This window comes from Diprion similis, chromosome 5, assembly GCF_021155765.1.
Source record: "Diprion similis isolate iyDipSimi1 chromosome 5, iyDipSimi1.1, whole genome shotgun sequence".
In the NCBI taxonomy this organism is placed as follows: Eukaryota; Metazoa; Arthropoda; class Insecta; order Hymenoptera; family Diprionidae; genus Diprion; species Diprion similis.
In genome coordinates, this window is record NC_060109.1 from 6077427 (window position 1) to 6097346 (window position 19920).

A 19920-nucleotide genomic window follows, 5' to 3' on the forward strand; every position below is an offset into this window, starting at 1 on the left:
AACACTTAAAACACTATTCATCTGAATTGAATACCAAGAGAGTGAAAAATAAAATATCAAAACTGCCGATAATAAAATTTGAAAAATAATGTGGGCCAATAATACTGCTTGGATTACAATGGTGCACGGAATGATTGCTCTGTAAAATTAGTTAGCAGCAATTGTTGAATAACAAACTTATTACTATTGGCTCGATAGATCTAAAATAATGGAATATTCAAACACCATGATCTGTAGCGTGTCGTGCTCTTCAATTTTGCCACGACTGATGTTCAGAAGGTGGCGATGACCAGAAGAAATTCCTTCGGATACCTGTTGTCTAATGGAACAACGGAACAACCAGGTTCGATGGTTGGAACGGTGGCACCAATCGAGAAATTAGGGTCCTAGCCACCAAAACGTTTTGACCATCAGGTAAGGTATGATTTTCATCCTATTATCCAAACTTGAAACTTTAAGTCTGTCAGAACAAACGAATTTTATCATTGAATACATGTGAAAATATTGTAATATGCAAATATCATGGCATCAGAAATTTACTTACACGCTTCAACGCCTGACAACTTTAGTCTCGCTTCGATGATGGTTGTTTCGTACCTGAAAATATTAAAAGATATTATCATCAGACAAGAGCTTCTAATTGTTTTGGATACCACTAATTTTCAATAAATTGCGACAGAAAAACGAATTGCTACTTTTTGTACTCCTAAGCTTTGTGTTTCAAGATACACTATTTCTTTTATTCCTTGTTACTGATTTTATTTTAATATTTCATGTTCATCGGCACTGATTACTGGCTTCCGGAGCACTGCACTGTAACAAATCTACTCTGGAGCAACCTTCTACTGGGTTTCAACAATCCATTTATTTTTAATTTTATGTAAATAAAGAATCTGTTTGAAATAAACAATATTTTTACTTACCTGCCTCAGTTTGTCTAGACTCCCACTCGTTGATGACGTTCCACATTTAATTTCAGTTTTCTTCTTTCAATAAATAACTGATCCAATTTCTGTAGCTTTTGATATTTGTTTCGCCATTGACGCCTTTATTGTGTCGATTAAATATCTGCTAATATCAACTACAGTATTGCTGAATGACACTTTTCTTAGAAAATTCACGATAAGTAGGAATAAATATCAACATAACCTCAATACGCTACTTTACGCGCGAGATATTCAGAGCCTTGTCACATTTTGTGTACGTTGGTCGCCTTGGTTAGCTGACGAAAATTACTCCGCGGGGCAATTTCGCTGACCAATGAAATTGAATCATTTGGCGCATGCGCAGTTCCTGTTTAGTTTCTAGAGATGGTCCCGGTATATGCGGCTAGCATAATTTATTCACACTTCCAACTACGAGATAACAGTCGCGCCTGTTAGCTGGATGAGTCTGAGCCTGGTGTAGCAGAGACTGGTTTTACAATGGGCCATACGGCCCTCCATAAGGGTTGGCTCGCGGAACCCTTGATGCTAGCAGCGCTCGTGCCTGGCGGGCACTTAGGGGTTGCGCGCGGCTCGCGAGGGTTGCGCGCGGCCCGAAGGGTTCGGGGCCTAGTGACGAGGTGGCGGCAATGGGTCGATTTCAGGAATCAGTTAACGGGTGAACAGGTGTTCGGCCCGACTGCCGATTGCCTCGTCACATATTATATAAATATAAATATAATTTATATATATATTTATAAATATTATCATGATATACCTGTAACTCTATAAATAAACATTTTCCGACCCATATTATAATGAGCTTTTACGTTCATTGTTGTGTAAAAACCGCAATCCAATAATAATAATTTTTTTTTTTTTTCTCAATTTATCCTTTGAAGTTATGAAATCTCCATTTTCTAATAAGCGTCAAAAATTTTGTTACATCTTATAAGATTTTTCAGAATTTTTTCAGATTTTAGATAGTGGGGTTTTTTTCGAATTTTTAAATCATAACTCAGATACGCTGGGTCGAAAAATTCTGAAAAAATTACCGAATGAGTTTTTTGTCATGTATTTTCATACAAAAAATTATTTAAAAAATCTGAGACCTCGCCGTAGAATCTTGATCGTTTTGGTATGGAATGCCCCATATGCATTAATATTCGAAAAGGACCGTTGTATTACTATGGTGATTCTATGGAAAGCATTGCCACAAAATGCGTCCACGAACTTTTATACGTAAATTATATTGTGTAATTATATTATGTATGTGGGACAATCCATGTCAACCGGATCAGTGCTGTGTACAAAATTTCGAGTGACCAAAAAAATCGCCGGAGGGATGATTTTAAAGCTTAGGACATTTACTTTTGGATGCCCTTTGTACCTTCGCAGAATCTAATATGGCGTTTTCAACATGGCGGCCAAAAACCTAAGAAAAATCGAGTTTTTAGATTAGAAGGCCTGTAAGAATAAGAATTCGCAACCAATTTGTTTTACCATTTTCACAAATCAGTGAAGAATACACTTTATCTGTTACCAGTTAAATCATATAAATCATTTTTTTTGAACGACGACCTTCCCCAATTTCAGGATTCAATTAATATTATAAATTAGCCTCAACCTATTTAAACAAACCTCACAGCCCTGTATAGGACTATAGCAACACGATCCTACAAATACCGGCGTACCGAAAGGTAGGTCTTTCTTAGTTTTAATTTTTATTCAGTGCTGTTACGTGGGTGCATAATTGATTATTATCTTCAATAGTCATAAACTTTCATCGCTCTGTACACGTCTACCCTCCCACGTAACAACCTTAACTTTAAAATAAGCCCTCAGGCGATTTTTTTGGTCATTCCAAATTTTGGACACAGTACCGATCCGGTTGACATAGATGGTCCCACATACATAATATAATTACATAATATAATTCACGTATAAAAATTTGTGAAGCACTTTGTGGCAATTCTTTTGATAGAATCACCGCTGTTGTATAACGTTTCTTTTTTGGATATTAATGCATTTACAAAAGTCAGCATAATTAAAAAAAAAACAATTTAATTATATCCACCCATTCTTGTGAACATTTCACAACTTTACAGGTTTATTCCGTGCCTTAGAGACATGATATTGGTATGGCACCAATTCATTCGAATTCCGGACATTAAACATGTCGCAAAAACATGGGTACGGCAAGTGTACCTATTAGACATCACACTTGTAAAAATGTGACAACTTTACAGGCTTATTCCTCGCCTGAGAGTCATGGTATCGGTATGGCACTTACAGACTTGTTTTTGGACATCAAAATCAATTGAAATTTTTTGTTTAGGTGCGTACTTATAATACATGGGCAAGTGAAAAATTTCACACCTTTGAATCAGTATGGCGAGTACTTAGGGACACCGGAACGGTATAGCATGGTCATGATCGGTGATGAAAGATTTTTGCCTATCACTCTGCAAAAAATTAGCTCTTAGTTCGTAATTTGAAAGGGCATATAAAAATAACACGTTTAATGGAGTATGGCGGACAGTTTGAGACACCGCAGCAGTATGGTATACAACTCCTTCATACTTTGGCTATCTAGTGAACAATATAAAACAAGAATCAACTTTGTACCCATTCCCCAAGGGCATGGTTTGTTTGAAAAATTCAAAAAATTGCGTACCGCAACACCAACACCCACAGGCTGTCGTACTCGCGTTCCCCTGTTACTTATCACACTGGCTAACTTCTCAAAAAGCTTGAGCGATGACCCGATCATACGTGCTTTTCGTTGCTGGCTCCCAGCCTATTATAACCAAGACCGCTTCATCGAGTCCTAAGCATTGCAATGTTCCGGCAAAGTCGTTGTTTTTGATTCTCGAGAAAAGATAGTTACTTGATGTCTCATGATGTTTATTTTTTATTCGATACACTGAACTCATGATTTAGGTATCATATCATCAACGGGCGAAGTTGGGCAAAATGAGTACCTGGTACATTTTCAGCACCGGAAATTCTAAATTTTAATTTTAATATCTTTTTCGGCTCAACAAATTTAGATACTATTACACCGGTCGACACGATTTTCGGGTCTTACTTATGAATGTCAAATTTTGGTTTCTTCTACGTTACTTATGAAGGGGATAATAATTTTGTTTTTTCAATTTTGCTTTTGTAGAAGCCAGGGCAATTTTTCCAATTTTAAGAAAATTAACTGAATTTTTCATAATTTCATTTTAAATTACAATCAGAAAAATTTTTGCTGAACATCGGAGTTTCTTCAATTCATAAATAATGATGAGTAACAGCATACAAATGTAAAATAATAAAAAATCAAGTTCAAAAATAAATATTTTTAGTGATTTTCTTATGTTTGTATGAACTTTCTCGTATTTAACCCCAAATTTTATCTTATATCTTATTCTCGTATGAAAATTGAGATCAATTGGGGTTAATTCTGATGATTTCTTCGTATAATTATAAAAGTGGTTGATTATTCGAGTTACTAAAATATGAATATGTTCGAAACTTTTTTCGATTCTAATTTTTAGTTTCTTACCTTCTAAAGTATTTTTACAGGTAACATTGGCAAAGTAAGGCATCCATTCTTTATCTTGATTCCGTATTTGCAGGTTAAATTAGGCTTCATAAGCTTCACAAAGCTTTAAATTTGTTGCCAAAGTAAATTTTTCGCTTCATACTTCAACAAATTTACCGTAAATGAAATAGAATGAATCAACATCTTGTTTATACTGTCATAATGCCATCTTCTAACTCAGTCAGACACGAGAACGGTTGTTACAGCTTTAATAGACAAGTAAACACTCATTACTGTGCTTACACGAGTAATATGCAATTTACTATCGTTGTGATCAAAGTACTATCACCTGCTGCTCGTAAAATCAATTGAAATCTTCAAAACTCACTTAGCGACATAAAACAGACAAAAGCAAACTTTAAAAGCTGAGAATGGATATCTTGGTGTTTTTCAATGCCTAGCATCAGAATTTATGCATCAAAACAGAAACCCAGAAAAAAGTTTTCTCATTGACCTGTGTTCTAGTATATTTTTGTTTTCTTACCTGAAAAACGTTTCACCAGTGTTCCACCGTGAGTCTCCGTTGCCTTCGCAGCTCAAATGTGTTTTGAGACTCCGATTAGCGTTAATTGGATCACTCACGAAATCCTCAACACCATAGGCGAAGACTCGTATTGCAGTTGCAATCTCATTCACCAGACTCATACTGCTTGTATCGAAGTGAACACCTGGAAAATTTGAAATGATCATGAATTCTATTTCTGTATAACAATTGAAGTTATATGGGATGAGCAGAAAATGTTAGTGTTAGTGACTTGTCTAGAGTTCGGTTCTAAAGCTAATCGGGATGAGAGTAGTGAGTGAAAGGGTAAATGAATGAAGTCCACAATTTCGCGAAAGATCAGAGAGCGCTTGCTTCGGCATAAAAACCCTCACGGTTTAGAGGGAAAAGCCAAAGCAGCTCCTGTATTTATTTGAAATATCAGTTCAACAGGTTACAAGGTACAAATGCGTTTGGTGCGTTCACCTTTAGACAACTTAGTCTTAATTGACTGTTCATTCAATAATCTTATGTACTGCCAAATAAACACAACTCAAATGCATGTGTTTCAATGCAACTCCAAGGCATGTGTTTCAATGCAACTCTCTCTTAAGGGGGAAATGGGAAAGGGTGGAACTGTTCTATAACTAACCTAACAACGCGATCCTTAAATCTACGCGATATTGAAAGAACTCGACACCCGACCGAGCGCAGGAAGAACGCGATAATCGCACGCGCGGGCATAAGACAGGAATTTAGCTGTACGTCCTACCTACTCGAGCGCTCGATTCTAAGTGAAGCGCGCGCGCGCGTAAAAACGGGGCTGCGCGCACGCCCGCTAGACCCCGCTCTCGCTGAGCGCTGCCATGCGGCCGAGTAACCTCAACGTCGTGAGGTATCAACGGTCCGCGTGGTTCGAGCGCGAACAGTTCGATTTTGAACGTAGATTGAACGCATCATATCCAATTGCACTATGAAATTCAATCGCCAAATTTAAATAATACAATTTCCGGTAGCGCGAAAAATGAATGGATGATTGACAAAAATTATTAATGCAAATCTAAGTACAAAAAAGGATCATAATTTGGTATTTTAGAAACAATATCTTGTCTGTTATTGAATATAGCTTATTTCCTTATCATCAGTAGTAACAGGTGTGGCGAGGTAGAATCTATTCACCTCAATGAAGAGCTTAATTGTATAGACGAGCCTAATCAAAGTTAATATTCTCGCGCAGAGTGCCATCTCAGGTAGAATTACATGTACTTGATACAATTTCGCGGCGGCTACGGTCACGAGAAAATCAAGCAGTCACCGATTCATTCGTACGCCCCAACTCGCACAGAGTACTGTCAGTTTTCTCCGCTTTTCAAGGCACCTTACGAATCACTTTAAGGTGCATATAAAGACCCGTTGTACACCTCGAAAACGCGGGGATACAAAACTCCTATACCGCTCAAGCGATCAGAGTGAAACTTGGGCACTTAATGCCTTATTTTGGCAAAAAGTGGAGCGTCTTATTACTTTATCAAAATTTTGAAAAAAAAATTACAGATTAGTTACCACCCACGGAAATTGGCCAAATTTTCACAGTTACACTGAATTGATCGAACTATCCGGTATGATGCCACTCGGCGGTGATGAAACACACATTTTGAGCCCAGTCCCATGAGATTTGATGGTGAATTAACGAAATGGCAGCTAATCTGGTTTTCGATCACGAAGAACACCGAAATCTCATTTTGGCGACATTTGTTACCGATATTACGCGCATGCCGGTAATGTATACGTGTAATATCGGTAGGACATTACCGGCATGCATGAAAGGTCGGTAACAAATGTTGCCAAAATAAGATTTCGGTGTTCTTCGTAATCGAAAACCAGATTAGCTGCCATTTCGTTAATTCACCATCAAATCTCATGGGACTGGGCTCAAAATGTGTGTTTCATCACCGCCGAGTGGCATCATACCGGATAGTTCGATCAATTCAGTGTAACTGTGAAAATTTGGCCAATTTATGTGGGTGGTAACTAATCTGTAAATTTTGAAAAAGTAAAAAGACGCTCCACTTTTTGCCAAAATAAGGCATTAACTGCCCAAGTCTCACTCTGATCGCTTGAGCGGTATAGGAGTTTTGTATCCCCGCGTTTTCGAGGTGTACAACGGGTCTTATGCACCTTAAAGTGAACCAGAAGCATACCGTGAGTGTGGCGAATTGAAAAAGCGTATTACCGTAGGACAATCACGACTAAGACAATAGAGGTATTTCTACCTGAAATTATCACTTTCGTCTTATGAAACCTTTCCAAACTTCCCCCTATGAATTTTTTTCTGCTTAGTACAATATAAGAGTTCTTAACTGACATGTCAGGGGACCGACGGAGTCAATCGCAGTTCCTACTCTAACGACAGTCGGTCCATCACTTGAGAGGGGTATGGATTTCTGCCTCGCCGATAGCTGATGTTACCTGCGAGGGGTAAGAAACCACCTGTATTACCGGTCGATCTCATCGACGGAGAGTTTTGATGAGTGTATTTTTAGCTGTCGGATGGGTGGATGTTCGAAATTTGCCGTTAAAAAAGCAGACATTTCACTGCCAGAAGTGTAGCCGACAAGAGCTTTACCATAGGTGGGGCACGCTCATCGATCACTCGCTGTTCTGTTTCGTCAGTCAATCACGCACATGGCGTCGATCGATTTAGTCTGCTTTTATCCCAATGTCCATCGCAAGATGGTTTCTTTTCATTGAGTGGCGGAGGTGGTGGGACTGAGGATAACGTTTCAAAGCAATGATTGGATGCTTTTAAATAGATGTTTTTTTCATTTACTAACGATTACATTCTGTGTTTCAGCTCACAAATTATTAATTGATCTTTTTATACTAACAAAGTGAGTACCATGTCAGCGTGGAAGAAAATTGACCATTTCGAATGAAAAACAAAATCGATAGATATGTAAACGATCGAAGATCGCACGCTACGTCCGCATTCTATCATACAATTGACAAAAGTTTTTCTTTGTCTGCAAGAGACAGGAGGGCGGTTTCGGCCTCTTTCACCTGTTGTAAATCACCTCACAGCCGAATTAGGAAATGTAGTTGGGACATATAAGGCATCCGGGAAACTATACACGCAGGCACACAACTTTTTCCAAGTCTTGCTAATCGCTCCATACGTTGCAGAAAATGATTTTCTACTGCTCGTAAATTCCTAGACTGGACAAATGGACTCCACTATACGTATACGACTTGCGTTTTCAAAACGATATGCACAAACTAACGCGCTCATTGAAAGTTATTTTGCCTACATGCACACCAATCGTACACCTGTGCAATGTATGTTTTTTCCGAGAGACTGAACTGTCTTTTAAAAGATTAAGAAACTTGCCGGAATTACTGGAAGAAACTAACGAGATAACAGCCAGAATAAATGTAATTGAATTTTATGCGCTGATACATATTCGTTATGCGTGGTCCGCTTCAAAATTTACCCTGAGGACGCAAAAGTAAGAATCATTTCTCATCGTCAGCGAGGTCAATTTTCCTGCAGAGTTACGAAGTAACAAATGCAGTTGTGATAGGTCTTCTTTCGCATGTTGCGTGTAGTGCCGAGAATAGCATGTGATTTTAAAAGTGATATAATTGAAAAAAAATTCTTGCAGCAAGACTTGAACTTGAAGACTTGATACTGACGGCGAGAACACTTGGTCTCTGCCGCTCGCGCCACGGGGATTGATTGATTGAACAGACTTTATTCATGAATTTAATAATACAATAGTAAGGAAGGAAAGGTTAACATAATTACCGGCCCGGAGGTCTTGGATTATATATAGCTAAGTCGTTACATTTTTCTGAGACATAAATTACAAGGTTACTTAGGTTGGGAAGGGAAAAAATCCAAATGAAAAAACCCCAGCGTAGAGATAGTTTACAATAATGAAATGAGATAAGACAATGGTGGTGAGGATGAATGAACTTAGTCTAGGCGATCAATATATGCTAAAAAACGTTTGGACGTATGAATGGCCCATCTCGAGTGGGCGAAAGGGTCAGAAGATCGTAATTTGTGGTTTTCGTGATTTTTGATCGCTTGTCAAAAGTTGAGAGTAATTTTTTCAATGGAATCGGAAATCAAAGGAAAGTTCAGTTCTTTATGTAAGGCTAATACAGAGTAGTCAATAGGGGTCACAGTAGCTAGCCTAAGACATTTGTTTTGAGTAATTTGGAGTTTATTGATGTGCGAATTTGCAGTATTGTGCCAGATAGGACAGGCATAGAGAAGCGACGGTCTCATAATTGCTTTGAAGAATAGGATTTTTAAGTGTTGGGTGAGGTACGGAGAAGTAAAGTTGTTATACAGTCTGGATTGTTTGGCCTTAGCTCTGTTATTAATTAAGTCGATGTGAGTTGCCCAGAGCAATTTTTGGTCAATTGTTAAGCCGAGATACTTGACTGTTTTGGCAAATTTGATAGGTTTACCCTTGATTAAGGTTTCAGTAGGTGCATTCTTGGTAAAGGAGAAGATGATAGCTTCAGTTTTTGAAGGATTGATTTTAATGTGCCAACGGGCAAGTTTGGCGGCAATGAAGTGAGTGGCGTTAGCAAGTCTGTTAATGGCAGTAGTTGGGGTAGAGCTGGACGAATAAAGAGCGAGGTCGTCAGCGGAGCCCGCAATACTGACATCTTGAGATATTAGGCTATATAAATTGGCGGTGTACAAGTTAAAGAGGATTGGGTCAAGGATAGAACCTTGGAGTACTCCGGCAGTGATAAGGATTGGGCGAGAGACAGAATTATTCAGATCAACTTGGATGCTTCTACTAGCGAGATAGTGGAGGATCAGGTTGATTAAATAGAGCGGGAAATTGTAAGCAATGAGTTTATGGATTATGCCTTGGTGCCAGACCGAATCAAAAGTCTTTTTACTGTCCAGGAGGATTGAAGCAACGGTGTTTTTGTTATTGGTTTGCCGTTTGATGTCGTTAACCACGCATAACAATTGATGAACCGTAGAATGGCCTTAACGAAAGCCAAATTGCTCTGGTGGTATAATATTATTGCTAATTACTGTGACGAGGGAACCGGCAGTCGGGCCGACCACCTGTCTATGAGCAACCGATTCCTGAAATCGACCCGCTGCCGCCACCTCGTCACTAGGCCCCGAGAGCCGCGCGCAGCCCCTGAAGGCCCTAAGAGCCCGCCAGGCACGCACGCGGCTCACACGAAGGGTACCGCGACTAAACCCTTATGGAGGGCCGTTTGGCCCGTTGTTAGATCAGCCTCTGCTACACCAGGCGCAGACTCATCCAGCTAGCAGGCGCAACTGCTGGCTCGTAGTTGGAAGTGTGAATAAATTGTGCTTGCAACACATATCTATATCACGCTGTAAAGTCAGCAGTCCGGCCTTTCCGCCAGAATATTCTAGATCCGTTCCATCTTATGTACATATATATACCGTTCCGATATATGTGCATATTATTACTGGCCGTCCGCCGCTTATTCTAGATCCGTTCCGTCTCATGTACATATATATTCCGTTCCGATATATGTGCATATTATTACCCACCGTCCGCCGTTTATTAAATATTAGTATACATTAATCTATGGTATACCTTTTGCCTTGTTATATATATATATATATATATATATATATATATATATATATATATATATATATATATATTGTGACGTGGTATTTTATACCCCGCCACATGGTTTGAATATCGCTCTCCTTATTTTCAGAATGTCGTAAAAAGTAACGAAAACACGTCTGGGGCCAATACTCCAAAAAGAACAACTAATTAATTTCTCAGTGAGACTTAATTATTAAGCTAATTCCTGTCTTTTTTTTATCTTTGTATCGCACTACGAGAACTATCTTCAACGACACCGCTTCGAGGGAACTGAATATCGCAAAGCAGAGGTCACGTACCGGGTCAACAGCCAACTATCGTCAATTGCAACAGATCGGATACCGCCAAGTCAACTTCAGATGGATGCCTACCTGGGTTGCGTACAGGGTCGTGCGTGAAGCACAACGAAGACCTCCGATCATTTAGACTTATCGGCCAGGAGCCGAACCATCGCTACAACGCCACTGCCGCATGGATGCATCGTAGACGGCGTACAGGGCTGTGCGTCAAAAACACAATCAAGCCTCCCGTCGCGGTACTTATCAGCCTGGAGCTGAACCAGCATAATACCTACTGTCTCGCCTACTATACCGCAGAATCGTAGCTGTCTACAAACTTACGATTATCGAAGGACTGCATCGTGAGGACAAGCCCGAGAAACAGTGGTGGACCACGCCGGACTGATGGTCTTAAGGATGGGAACCCTGCGTGTAAATCATCACCATCAGGAAGGCTCGCTGCAACAGTGCCGTAGGGCCCGCACCGAGTTGCAGTACTGGAGAGATAGTCAGCGCGGGGAGTACTAGCACTGCATAAGTTGACGACACACCAATCCCGAATTCTGCAAAGTATCGATACCGCAACAGTGTGAGTAGGATCATTCTTCTCGTCGTCGTTCCTAGATCCTCTCGTACACATCGATACCGCAATACCGTGAGGGGTAGACCTTACCCTCTCACGATTACCACAAGCAGCTGACCATAGCCGTCCCACATATCGCTCGACGGATCGATAATTCTCTACATGACAACGTGGGAGGAGAATACACTCAGGAATGGACTATCGCCCATCTACACCTGTTGACCCGTACCACGTGACCCTCTGGCCCAATTATCGATCACCGAACACCGGAAAAGGATCACGTGACGAAATCTTGCCGAAAATCGACCGGGATCGTCAGGATCGCCGCTCGTCTCTTCACATTTTACGTTCAGCCTAGCTTACTACTAGACGTGTTTTCGCCTAACGTATTCTCGCTATCTTTCACAGTTTTTCACTTATATCGTAATTCAGTGCCTTCTGTCTTTCCGCTTCTCGACTACCTGTCTACGCTTTTCCTGAATCTTCTATCTTCGTAAGTGAAGTTTTTCTTCTATCTATTTTGTGAAGCCACGAATTTACTTGCTTTATATCTTTTTCTCTCTTTTCTTACCTATTATCGATTTTCTCTCGTTTATCTCGCAGTTTGCTCTGCGTGAGCCACGTGGGCTCGTATCGAATTCTCTTCTTATCTTTTATCTTATTCTCTCTTTTATTATCGAATATTGCAAGTAATTTCGCGACTGGTTAGTTTACTATTATTTGTAGTGACTATTATTTATTTCCTTGTTTTATCTTGTTCGAATGATTTTCCTGATATCGCTGAATAGCAGCGCCTTACTTATGCTTTCGTAGAATATCTCTGAATACCGTATCTTGTTTGAATCTCTGATTTATTGTTCTCAGTAGTGATTGTTAAATCAATTAGCTTATAAAGTCTCCAATTTTGTCTCTTATTTCGTTTCTCGCTATCTAATATCTATTTTCTCTCTGTATCTCTTTTATAATTTCTCAAATATCGTTTCTTTGATTTCTTAATATTTTGCTGATTTGAATATTATCGAATATCTTTCTGATTTAATTATTATCGAATATCTTTCTGATTTAATTATTATCGAATATCTTGGAGGAATTATATCGTAAGCGTACCGCGTGCGCGATCTTATATCGCTGCGCGGTATAGCCGTTGTTCTCTTTTGACATTGGAGTATTGTGCCGTACCGAATAATACCTTTTTCACCGCTTTCTTTGCTAATACCGCTGCTACGTAGTTTGTCCGTAGATCTCTAGTTTGTAATATATCGCATTATAATATTCTTCTCTCCTTAATACCTGTTTTTGACACGTCAAGATATCTATTTCTTGTTTATCGTAATTATAATATTTCGTCGTATCGCATATATCGCAAGCTAGAACCTACGTATTTCTCTAATTTCTCTTGTAATTTCTATCGTAATTTCTCTTGTCATTTCTATCGTAATTTCTCTTGTAATTTTTATCGGTATTTCTTCTGTAATTTCTATCATACCTGTTTTATATTATTTCGTTATACTTGATTATTTCTGACTTCGCTTCAAGTATCGAATTATCTAACTGACTTGTAATCCTTGCCTTTTCTATTAATTGTTATATCTCTTGTTGTCGATTAATTGTAATATCTCTTGTTTCTCGTTTAACTATAATATCTTTTGCTTTTCGACTAACGATAATATCTCTTGCCTTCTTTTGCCAATTGTATTTTCGTACCTTCTATCTATTATCGTGCCTTATTATTGTTACACATTGCTGCGATTATTCTGTATTTCTATGTGATCATATCTTTCTCGCCATACTATGCTATTTAACTTGAATTGTGACAATTAGTTTAAGAACCTTAGATTGTGCATTGCATGCTAGCCTATTTCTTATCTGCTTTGTAAACTTGCTGATTGTTATACCGAGTAATGGTATCGCGATCACCCCGCTTCATACCGCTAAATTACTTGAATAATTGTATCGCTAGCGTGTTATCTTTGAATTCACTTTCTCCCTGGCTGTACCTGAATTTCTCTACTTGCCTTTTCAATACAATTGATACTATTACCATTTTCTTTAATATTGTGTTTTATTGAATTGGATACGACCCATCCCCTCTACCATTATCTTTACCTGCTGAGTGAGCTGTGCAAAACCGTCGTAGAATCTGATCTATTTCGTCATATCGTATTCTCTAATTATCGTATCTCTGACGCTACTGCGTCTAGCGCCCAACACTTATCTTTTTTCTAATTATCGTTTTATTCAGTGATCAGGTACCTGCGCCGTAGGGTAGCGTGATTACCCCTCCCTCAAGAATTATCTCTATTTCCCTTTTAAATAATAATCACGTTGCAATATATATATATATAAAGATATAACTATTGTACCGGCTCCGCCGATTTATTAGCCCGTTATACTCTGTCTAGCACGTAAGGATGTTTCTTTGACCTGTTGTATATATATATATATATATATATGCTGCAATCAACTTGGTTTTCAACAAATTATTATAACTAACATATATATATATATATATTAGTTATATATATATATATATGTTAGTTATATATATATATATATATATATACCGAGACGTTATCTTGAAAGTTAGCAGCCGGTCACCGCCAACTCGGTACCACCCAAGATTTTCGTCTGTTTCTCGCAGGCTGGCCATTCCGTTTTTAATTTTAAACTGTGAAAGGTCGTAAAAATCATTGCATATACGGTGACGATTATGTTTCAATTTCGTTCAGGAAATTTTTTTTTTTTTTTTTTCCATTTTTCGTTCTCTTTAGGATGATTCAACTTCATTTTTACTAACGCTAATCGATTAAAATGTGAAACAGCCTTTCCAAACCCATGCTTCGGAAAAGTAAAGCAGGTAACTGAACACAATTGGTCTAATTAATGTTATTATTGTACAGTCCCAAATTTTACTGATTAATTTCTCTATTACAATTTCATTTATTGTTGTGACGATTGTTATTAAGACTGTTGTTGTTTTCTTAATTAACTTTATTAATCACAAAAAACCATTCACGTGCGATTTGAAGGGCTCATTGCTGGATCAATTCTGATGACCCTCAAAAAACATTAACAAGTAATAATGTCAATGTGATTAATTGTTATTCATATTAATGTAAAAAATATTATATTTTTGTTCTCCAAATTAAAGAATCATCACTTCAATTGAAGAAAGACCCCATTGAAATTTGATAAAAACAAGTTCATTATTTTTCAAGGAAGTAAGAAAGGTCCAATCAGAAAACGCATACTAGGGGTCTTTTCATATTATTCTCATCAATGTTTTTATTTATGCAGTACCACATTTTATTGAATTATGTTATTATTGCAATATAGTTTTTCGTTATCACAATTCCCAATGATATTACAAAGAAATTTTAATAACGAATTATAACTCAAAAATAAAATTAGAAATATTGTTATAAATCGAATTGTCCAAATTAATTTAAAATTGGGGAACCCCAACAATTTTCCAGTGTTTTATTTTTTCGAATAAAACAATCATCACGTCACTAAAGATTCGCAAATTTTTTCAAGCTGATATTTGTCTTAAAGAATCTTAGAAACACATTGATGAAGTGAAATCGACTAATTTTCGAATCGGAATAATTTTAAGTTAAAGGTTCTCATACATTTATTTTTTAGTTGTCGATTTTTAGATTTAACTTCATTAATGCGTTACTAAAATCATTTGAGACAAATGTCAGCATAAAATAAATTAACGAATTCTCAGCAATGTGATAATAGTTTTAATCGAAAAAATTAAAATGGTAAAAAATACATTGTAATTTATTTATACTATGAATCCATTGACGCAGTGTTCAAAATGGCCACCCATCACTAGCGTGCAATATCCCAGGCGATCATAAAATACACCAGTAATGTTCGATACGTGTTCCGGTAACATATTCTCCAGAATTCCAGTGATTCTTGCCTGGAGCGCGACACGGTTCTCGATGCGACCTTCCGTGTATAATTTATTTTTCAGATAGGCCCATAGGCCATAATCGAGTGGTGAGAGATCAGGGGACCGTGCAGGCCACTGGATGGTGGGACTTCCCCTGCCAATCCAGCGACCAGGGAATTCTTCTTCCAGGTATTCCCTTACTCGCACCGTAAAATGGGGTGGTGCGCCATCCTGTTGGAACCATACCCTTGGTCCCTGAAAAAGAGAAACCAAGAATGATATTGATATTCATAGTGAACGATGTTTGTATCGCTATGACAACTGTCTATTTTTTCGATTTTAATGAGTGATCGTTGAAATGATTCAATTGATAATGAATTAATAATTTCAATTAGTTCCACAAATATTGTCAATTACGTACTTATTATCATTATTATTATTATTACCATCATCATCGTCATCATCGTTATTATTATTATGATTTAGAATGTATAACTTGAATAAATTTCACTTACGTCTCCTTCAATCGCTCTGATTGCAGGTACAATGTGCTCTCTGAGCAGCTGTAAATAGCTTTCCCCATTTAAGTTGCCATTAATAAAAAACGGCCCGATAATGTGGCCATCGACAACACCCACCCAAACGTTGACCTTGACAGGGTACTGCGTTTGAGTTTGTAGAAAAATGTGGGGATTGTGCTGGGACCACGCTCGTGTATTTTGTCGATTTGGCTTTCCCACTAAAAAAACCGTGCTCTCGTCACTGAAGCATACCCTGAGTCCCGGATTTTCGTTGTACAAATCAATCATTCGTTCGCAAAATATCAGGCGCCGTCCTGCGTCACCAGGCAGAAGCTCTTGGTGATTCTGGAGCTTGTAAGCCTTGTATCCCGCCGCACGCAATACATTTCGGACCGAACTCCTCGAGACTCCCATCTCCTGAGCGATACGGCTCGTAGGCTTCATAATGTCGTCTTCGGCGCAGAGACATATCGCTAATTTCGTGTTCAAACTTAACTGTCGATTCGGTTGCGATACACTAATTGTTCTCCCATCTATACTTCCTTTTTGCTCGAATCGTAACACCATTTTACGGATCGTGGTATTCGATGGGATCGGTCGATTTGGGTATGCTGCCGCAAAATGGTCAGAAATCTGTCTATAGCTCAATCCCTCGTAATGTTGTCTCACCATCGACACTTTTTCTTCAATAGTGAATTTATAATTCGGCATTTTCACGATTAGAAAATTAAAATGCAGATGCAGTTATACCGGATTAAATAACGTTGTCTTTTTATTAAATATTAAGTAAACAACAGTCCAAACGCGATACGACGGTGTGAATAATGCAAAACCATCTGTTGATTTGCGTTCGATGAACCTAGTAACAGCGAAATCAATATTCTTCGCAACTGATTTGCGGAAAGATGCAACAATTGCAGGGTCAATTCGTCGACAGTGAACGCTATGGGTAGAATTTCATTTGTTTCGCTGTTACTAGGTTCATCGAACGCAAATCAACAGATGGTTTTGCATTATTCACACCGTCGTATCGCGTTTGGACTGTTGTTTACTTAATATTTAATAAAAAGACAACGTTATTTAATCCGGTATAACTGCATCTGCATTTTAATTTTCTAATCGTGAAAATGCCGAATTATAAATTCACTATTGAAGAAAAAGTGTCGATGGTGAGACAACATTACGAGGGATTGAGCTATAGACAGATTTCTGACCATTTTGCGGCAGCATACCCAAATCGACCGATCCCATCGAATACCACGATCCGTAAAATGGTGTTACGATTCGAGCAAAAAGGAAGTATAGATGGGAGAACAATTAGTGTATCGCAACCGAATCGACAGTTAAGTTTGAACACGAAATTAGCGATATGTCTCTGCGCCGAAGACGACATTATGAAGCCTACGAGCCGTATCGCTCAGGAGATGGGAGTCTCGAGGAGTTCGGTCCGAAATGTATTGCGTGCGGCGGGATACAAGGCTTACAAGCTCCAGAATCACCAAGAGCTTCTGCCTGGTGACGCAGGACGGCGCCTGATATTTTGCGAACGAATGATTGATTTGTACAACGAAAATCCGGGACTCAGGGTATGCTTCAGTGACGAGAGCACGGTTTTTTTAGTGGGAAAGCCAAATCGACAAAATACACGAGCGTGGTCCCAGCACAATCCCCACATTTTTCTACAAACTCAAACGCAGTACCCTGTCAAGGTCAACGTTTGGGTGGGTGTTGTCGATGGCCACATTATCGGGCCGTTTTTTATTAATGGCAACTTAAATGGGGAAAGCTATTTACAGCTGCTCAGAGAGCACATTGTACCTGCAATCAGAGCGATTGAAGGAGACGTAAGTGAAATTTATTCAAGTTATACATTCTAAATCATAATAATAATAACGATGATGACGATGATGATGGTAATAATAATAATAATGATAATAAGTACGTAATTGACAATATTTGTGGAACTAATTGAAATTATTAATTCATTATCAATTGAATCATTTCAACGATCACTCATTAAAATCGAAAAAATAGACAGTTGTCATAGCGATACAAACATCGTTCACTATGAATATCAATATCATTCTTGGTTTCTCTTTTTCAGGGACCAAGGGTATGGTTCCAACAGGATGGCGCACCACCCCATTTTACGGTGCGAGTAAGGGAATACCTGGAAGAAGAATTCCCTGGTCGCTGGATTGGCAGGGGAAGTCCCACCATCCAGTGGCCTGCACGGTCCCCTGATCTCTCACCACTCGATTATGGCCTATGGGCCTATCTGAAAAATAAATTATACACGGAAGGTCGCATCGAGAACCGTGTCGCGCTCCAGGCAAGAATCACTGGAATTCTGGAGAATATGTTACCGGAACACGTATCGAACATTACTGGTGTATTTTATGATCGCCTGGGATATTGCACGCTAGTGATGGGTGGCCATTTTGAACACTGCGTCAATGGATTCATAGTATAAATAAATTACAATGTATTTTTTACCATTTTAATTTTTTCGATTAAAACTATTATCACATTGCTGAGAATTCGTTAATTTATTTTATGCTGACATTTGTCTCAAATGATTTTAGTAACGCATTAATGAAGTTAAATCTAAAAATCGACAACTAAAAAATAAATGTATGAGAACCTTTAACTTAAAATTATTCCGATTCGAAAATTAGTCGATTTCACTTCATCAATGTGTTTCTAAGATTCTTTAAGACAAATATCAGCTTGAAAAAATTTGCGAATCTTTAGTGACGTGATGATTGTTTTATTCGAAAAAATAAAACACTGGAAAATTGTTGGGGTTCCCCAATTTTAAATTAATTTGGACAATTCGATTTATAACAATATTTCTAATTTTATTTTTGAGTTATAATTCGTTATTAAAATTTCTTTGTAATATCATTGGGAATTGTGATAACGAAAAACTATATTGCAATAATAACATAATTCAATAAAATGTGGTACTGCATAAATAAAAACATTGATGAGAATAATATGAAAAGACCCCTAGTATGCGTTTTCTGATTGGACCTTTCTTACTTCCTTGAAAAATAATGAACTTGTTTTTATCAAATTTCAATGGGGTCTTTCTTCAATTGAAGTGATGATTCTTTAATTTGGAGAACAAAAATATAATATTTTTTACATTAATATGAATAACAATTAATCACATTGACATTATTACTTGTTAATGTTTTTTGAGGGTCATCAGAATTGATCCAGCAATGAGCCCTTCAAATCGCACGTGAATGGTTTTTTGTGATTAATAAAGTTAATTAAGAAAACAACAACAGTCTTAATAACAATCGTCACAACAATAAATGAAATTGTAATAGAGAAATTAATCAGTAAAATTTGGGACTGTACAATAATAACATTAATTAGACCAATTGAGTTCAGTTACCTGCTTTACTTTTCCGAAGCATGGGTTTGGAAAGGCTGTTTCACATTTTAATCGATTAGCGTTAGTAAAAATGAAGTTGAATCATCCTAAAGAGAACAAAAAATGAAGAAAAAAAAAAAAAAAATTTCCTGAACGAAATTGAAACATAATCGTCACCGTATATGCAATGATTTTTACGACCTTTCACAGTTTAAAATTAAAAACGGAATGGCCAGCCTGCGAGAAACAGACAAAAATCTTGGGTGGTACCGAGTTGGCGGTGACCGACTGCTAACTTTCAAGATAACGTCTCGGTATATATATGTTAGTTATAATATATATGTTAGTTATATATATATGTTAGTTATAATAATTTGTTGAAAACCAAGTTTGTTGAAAACCATATATATAACTAACATATATATTATAACTAACATATATATATATATATATATATATATATATATATATATATATATATATGTTAGTTATATATATATATATATATATATATATATATATGTTAGTTATAATATATATGTTAGTTATATATATATGTTAGTTATAATAATTTGTTGAAAACCAAGTTGATTGCAGCATACGCTGTCCATATT

At 37.6% G+C, this 19920-nt stretch overlaps 1 protein-coding gene across 1 annotated transcript in view; it reads right to left on the reverse strand.

The window, feature by feature from the left end:
- The window catches only part of LOC124406401 (glutamate receptor ionotropic, NMDA 2B-like), a 491146-nt gene that overhangs the window by 332405 nt on the left and 138821 nt on the right, over positions 1 to 19920 (reverse strand). The window contains 1 exon segment of the mRNA XM_046881810.1: positions 5000 to 5183. Within this exon segment, the coding sequence (XP_046737766.1) occupies positions 5000 to 5183 (184 nt within the window).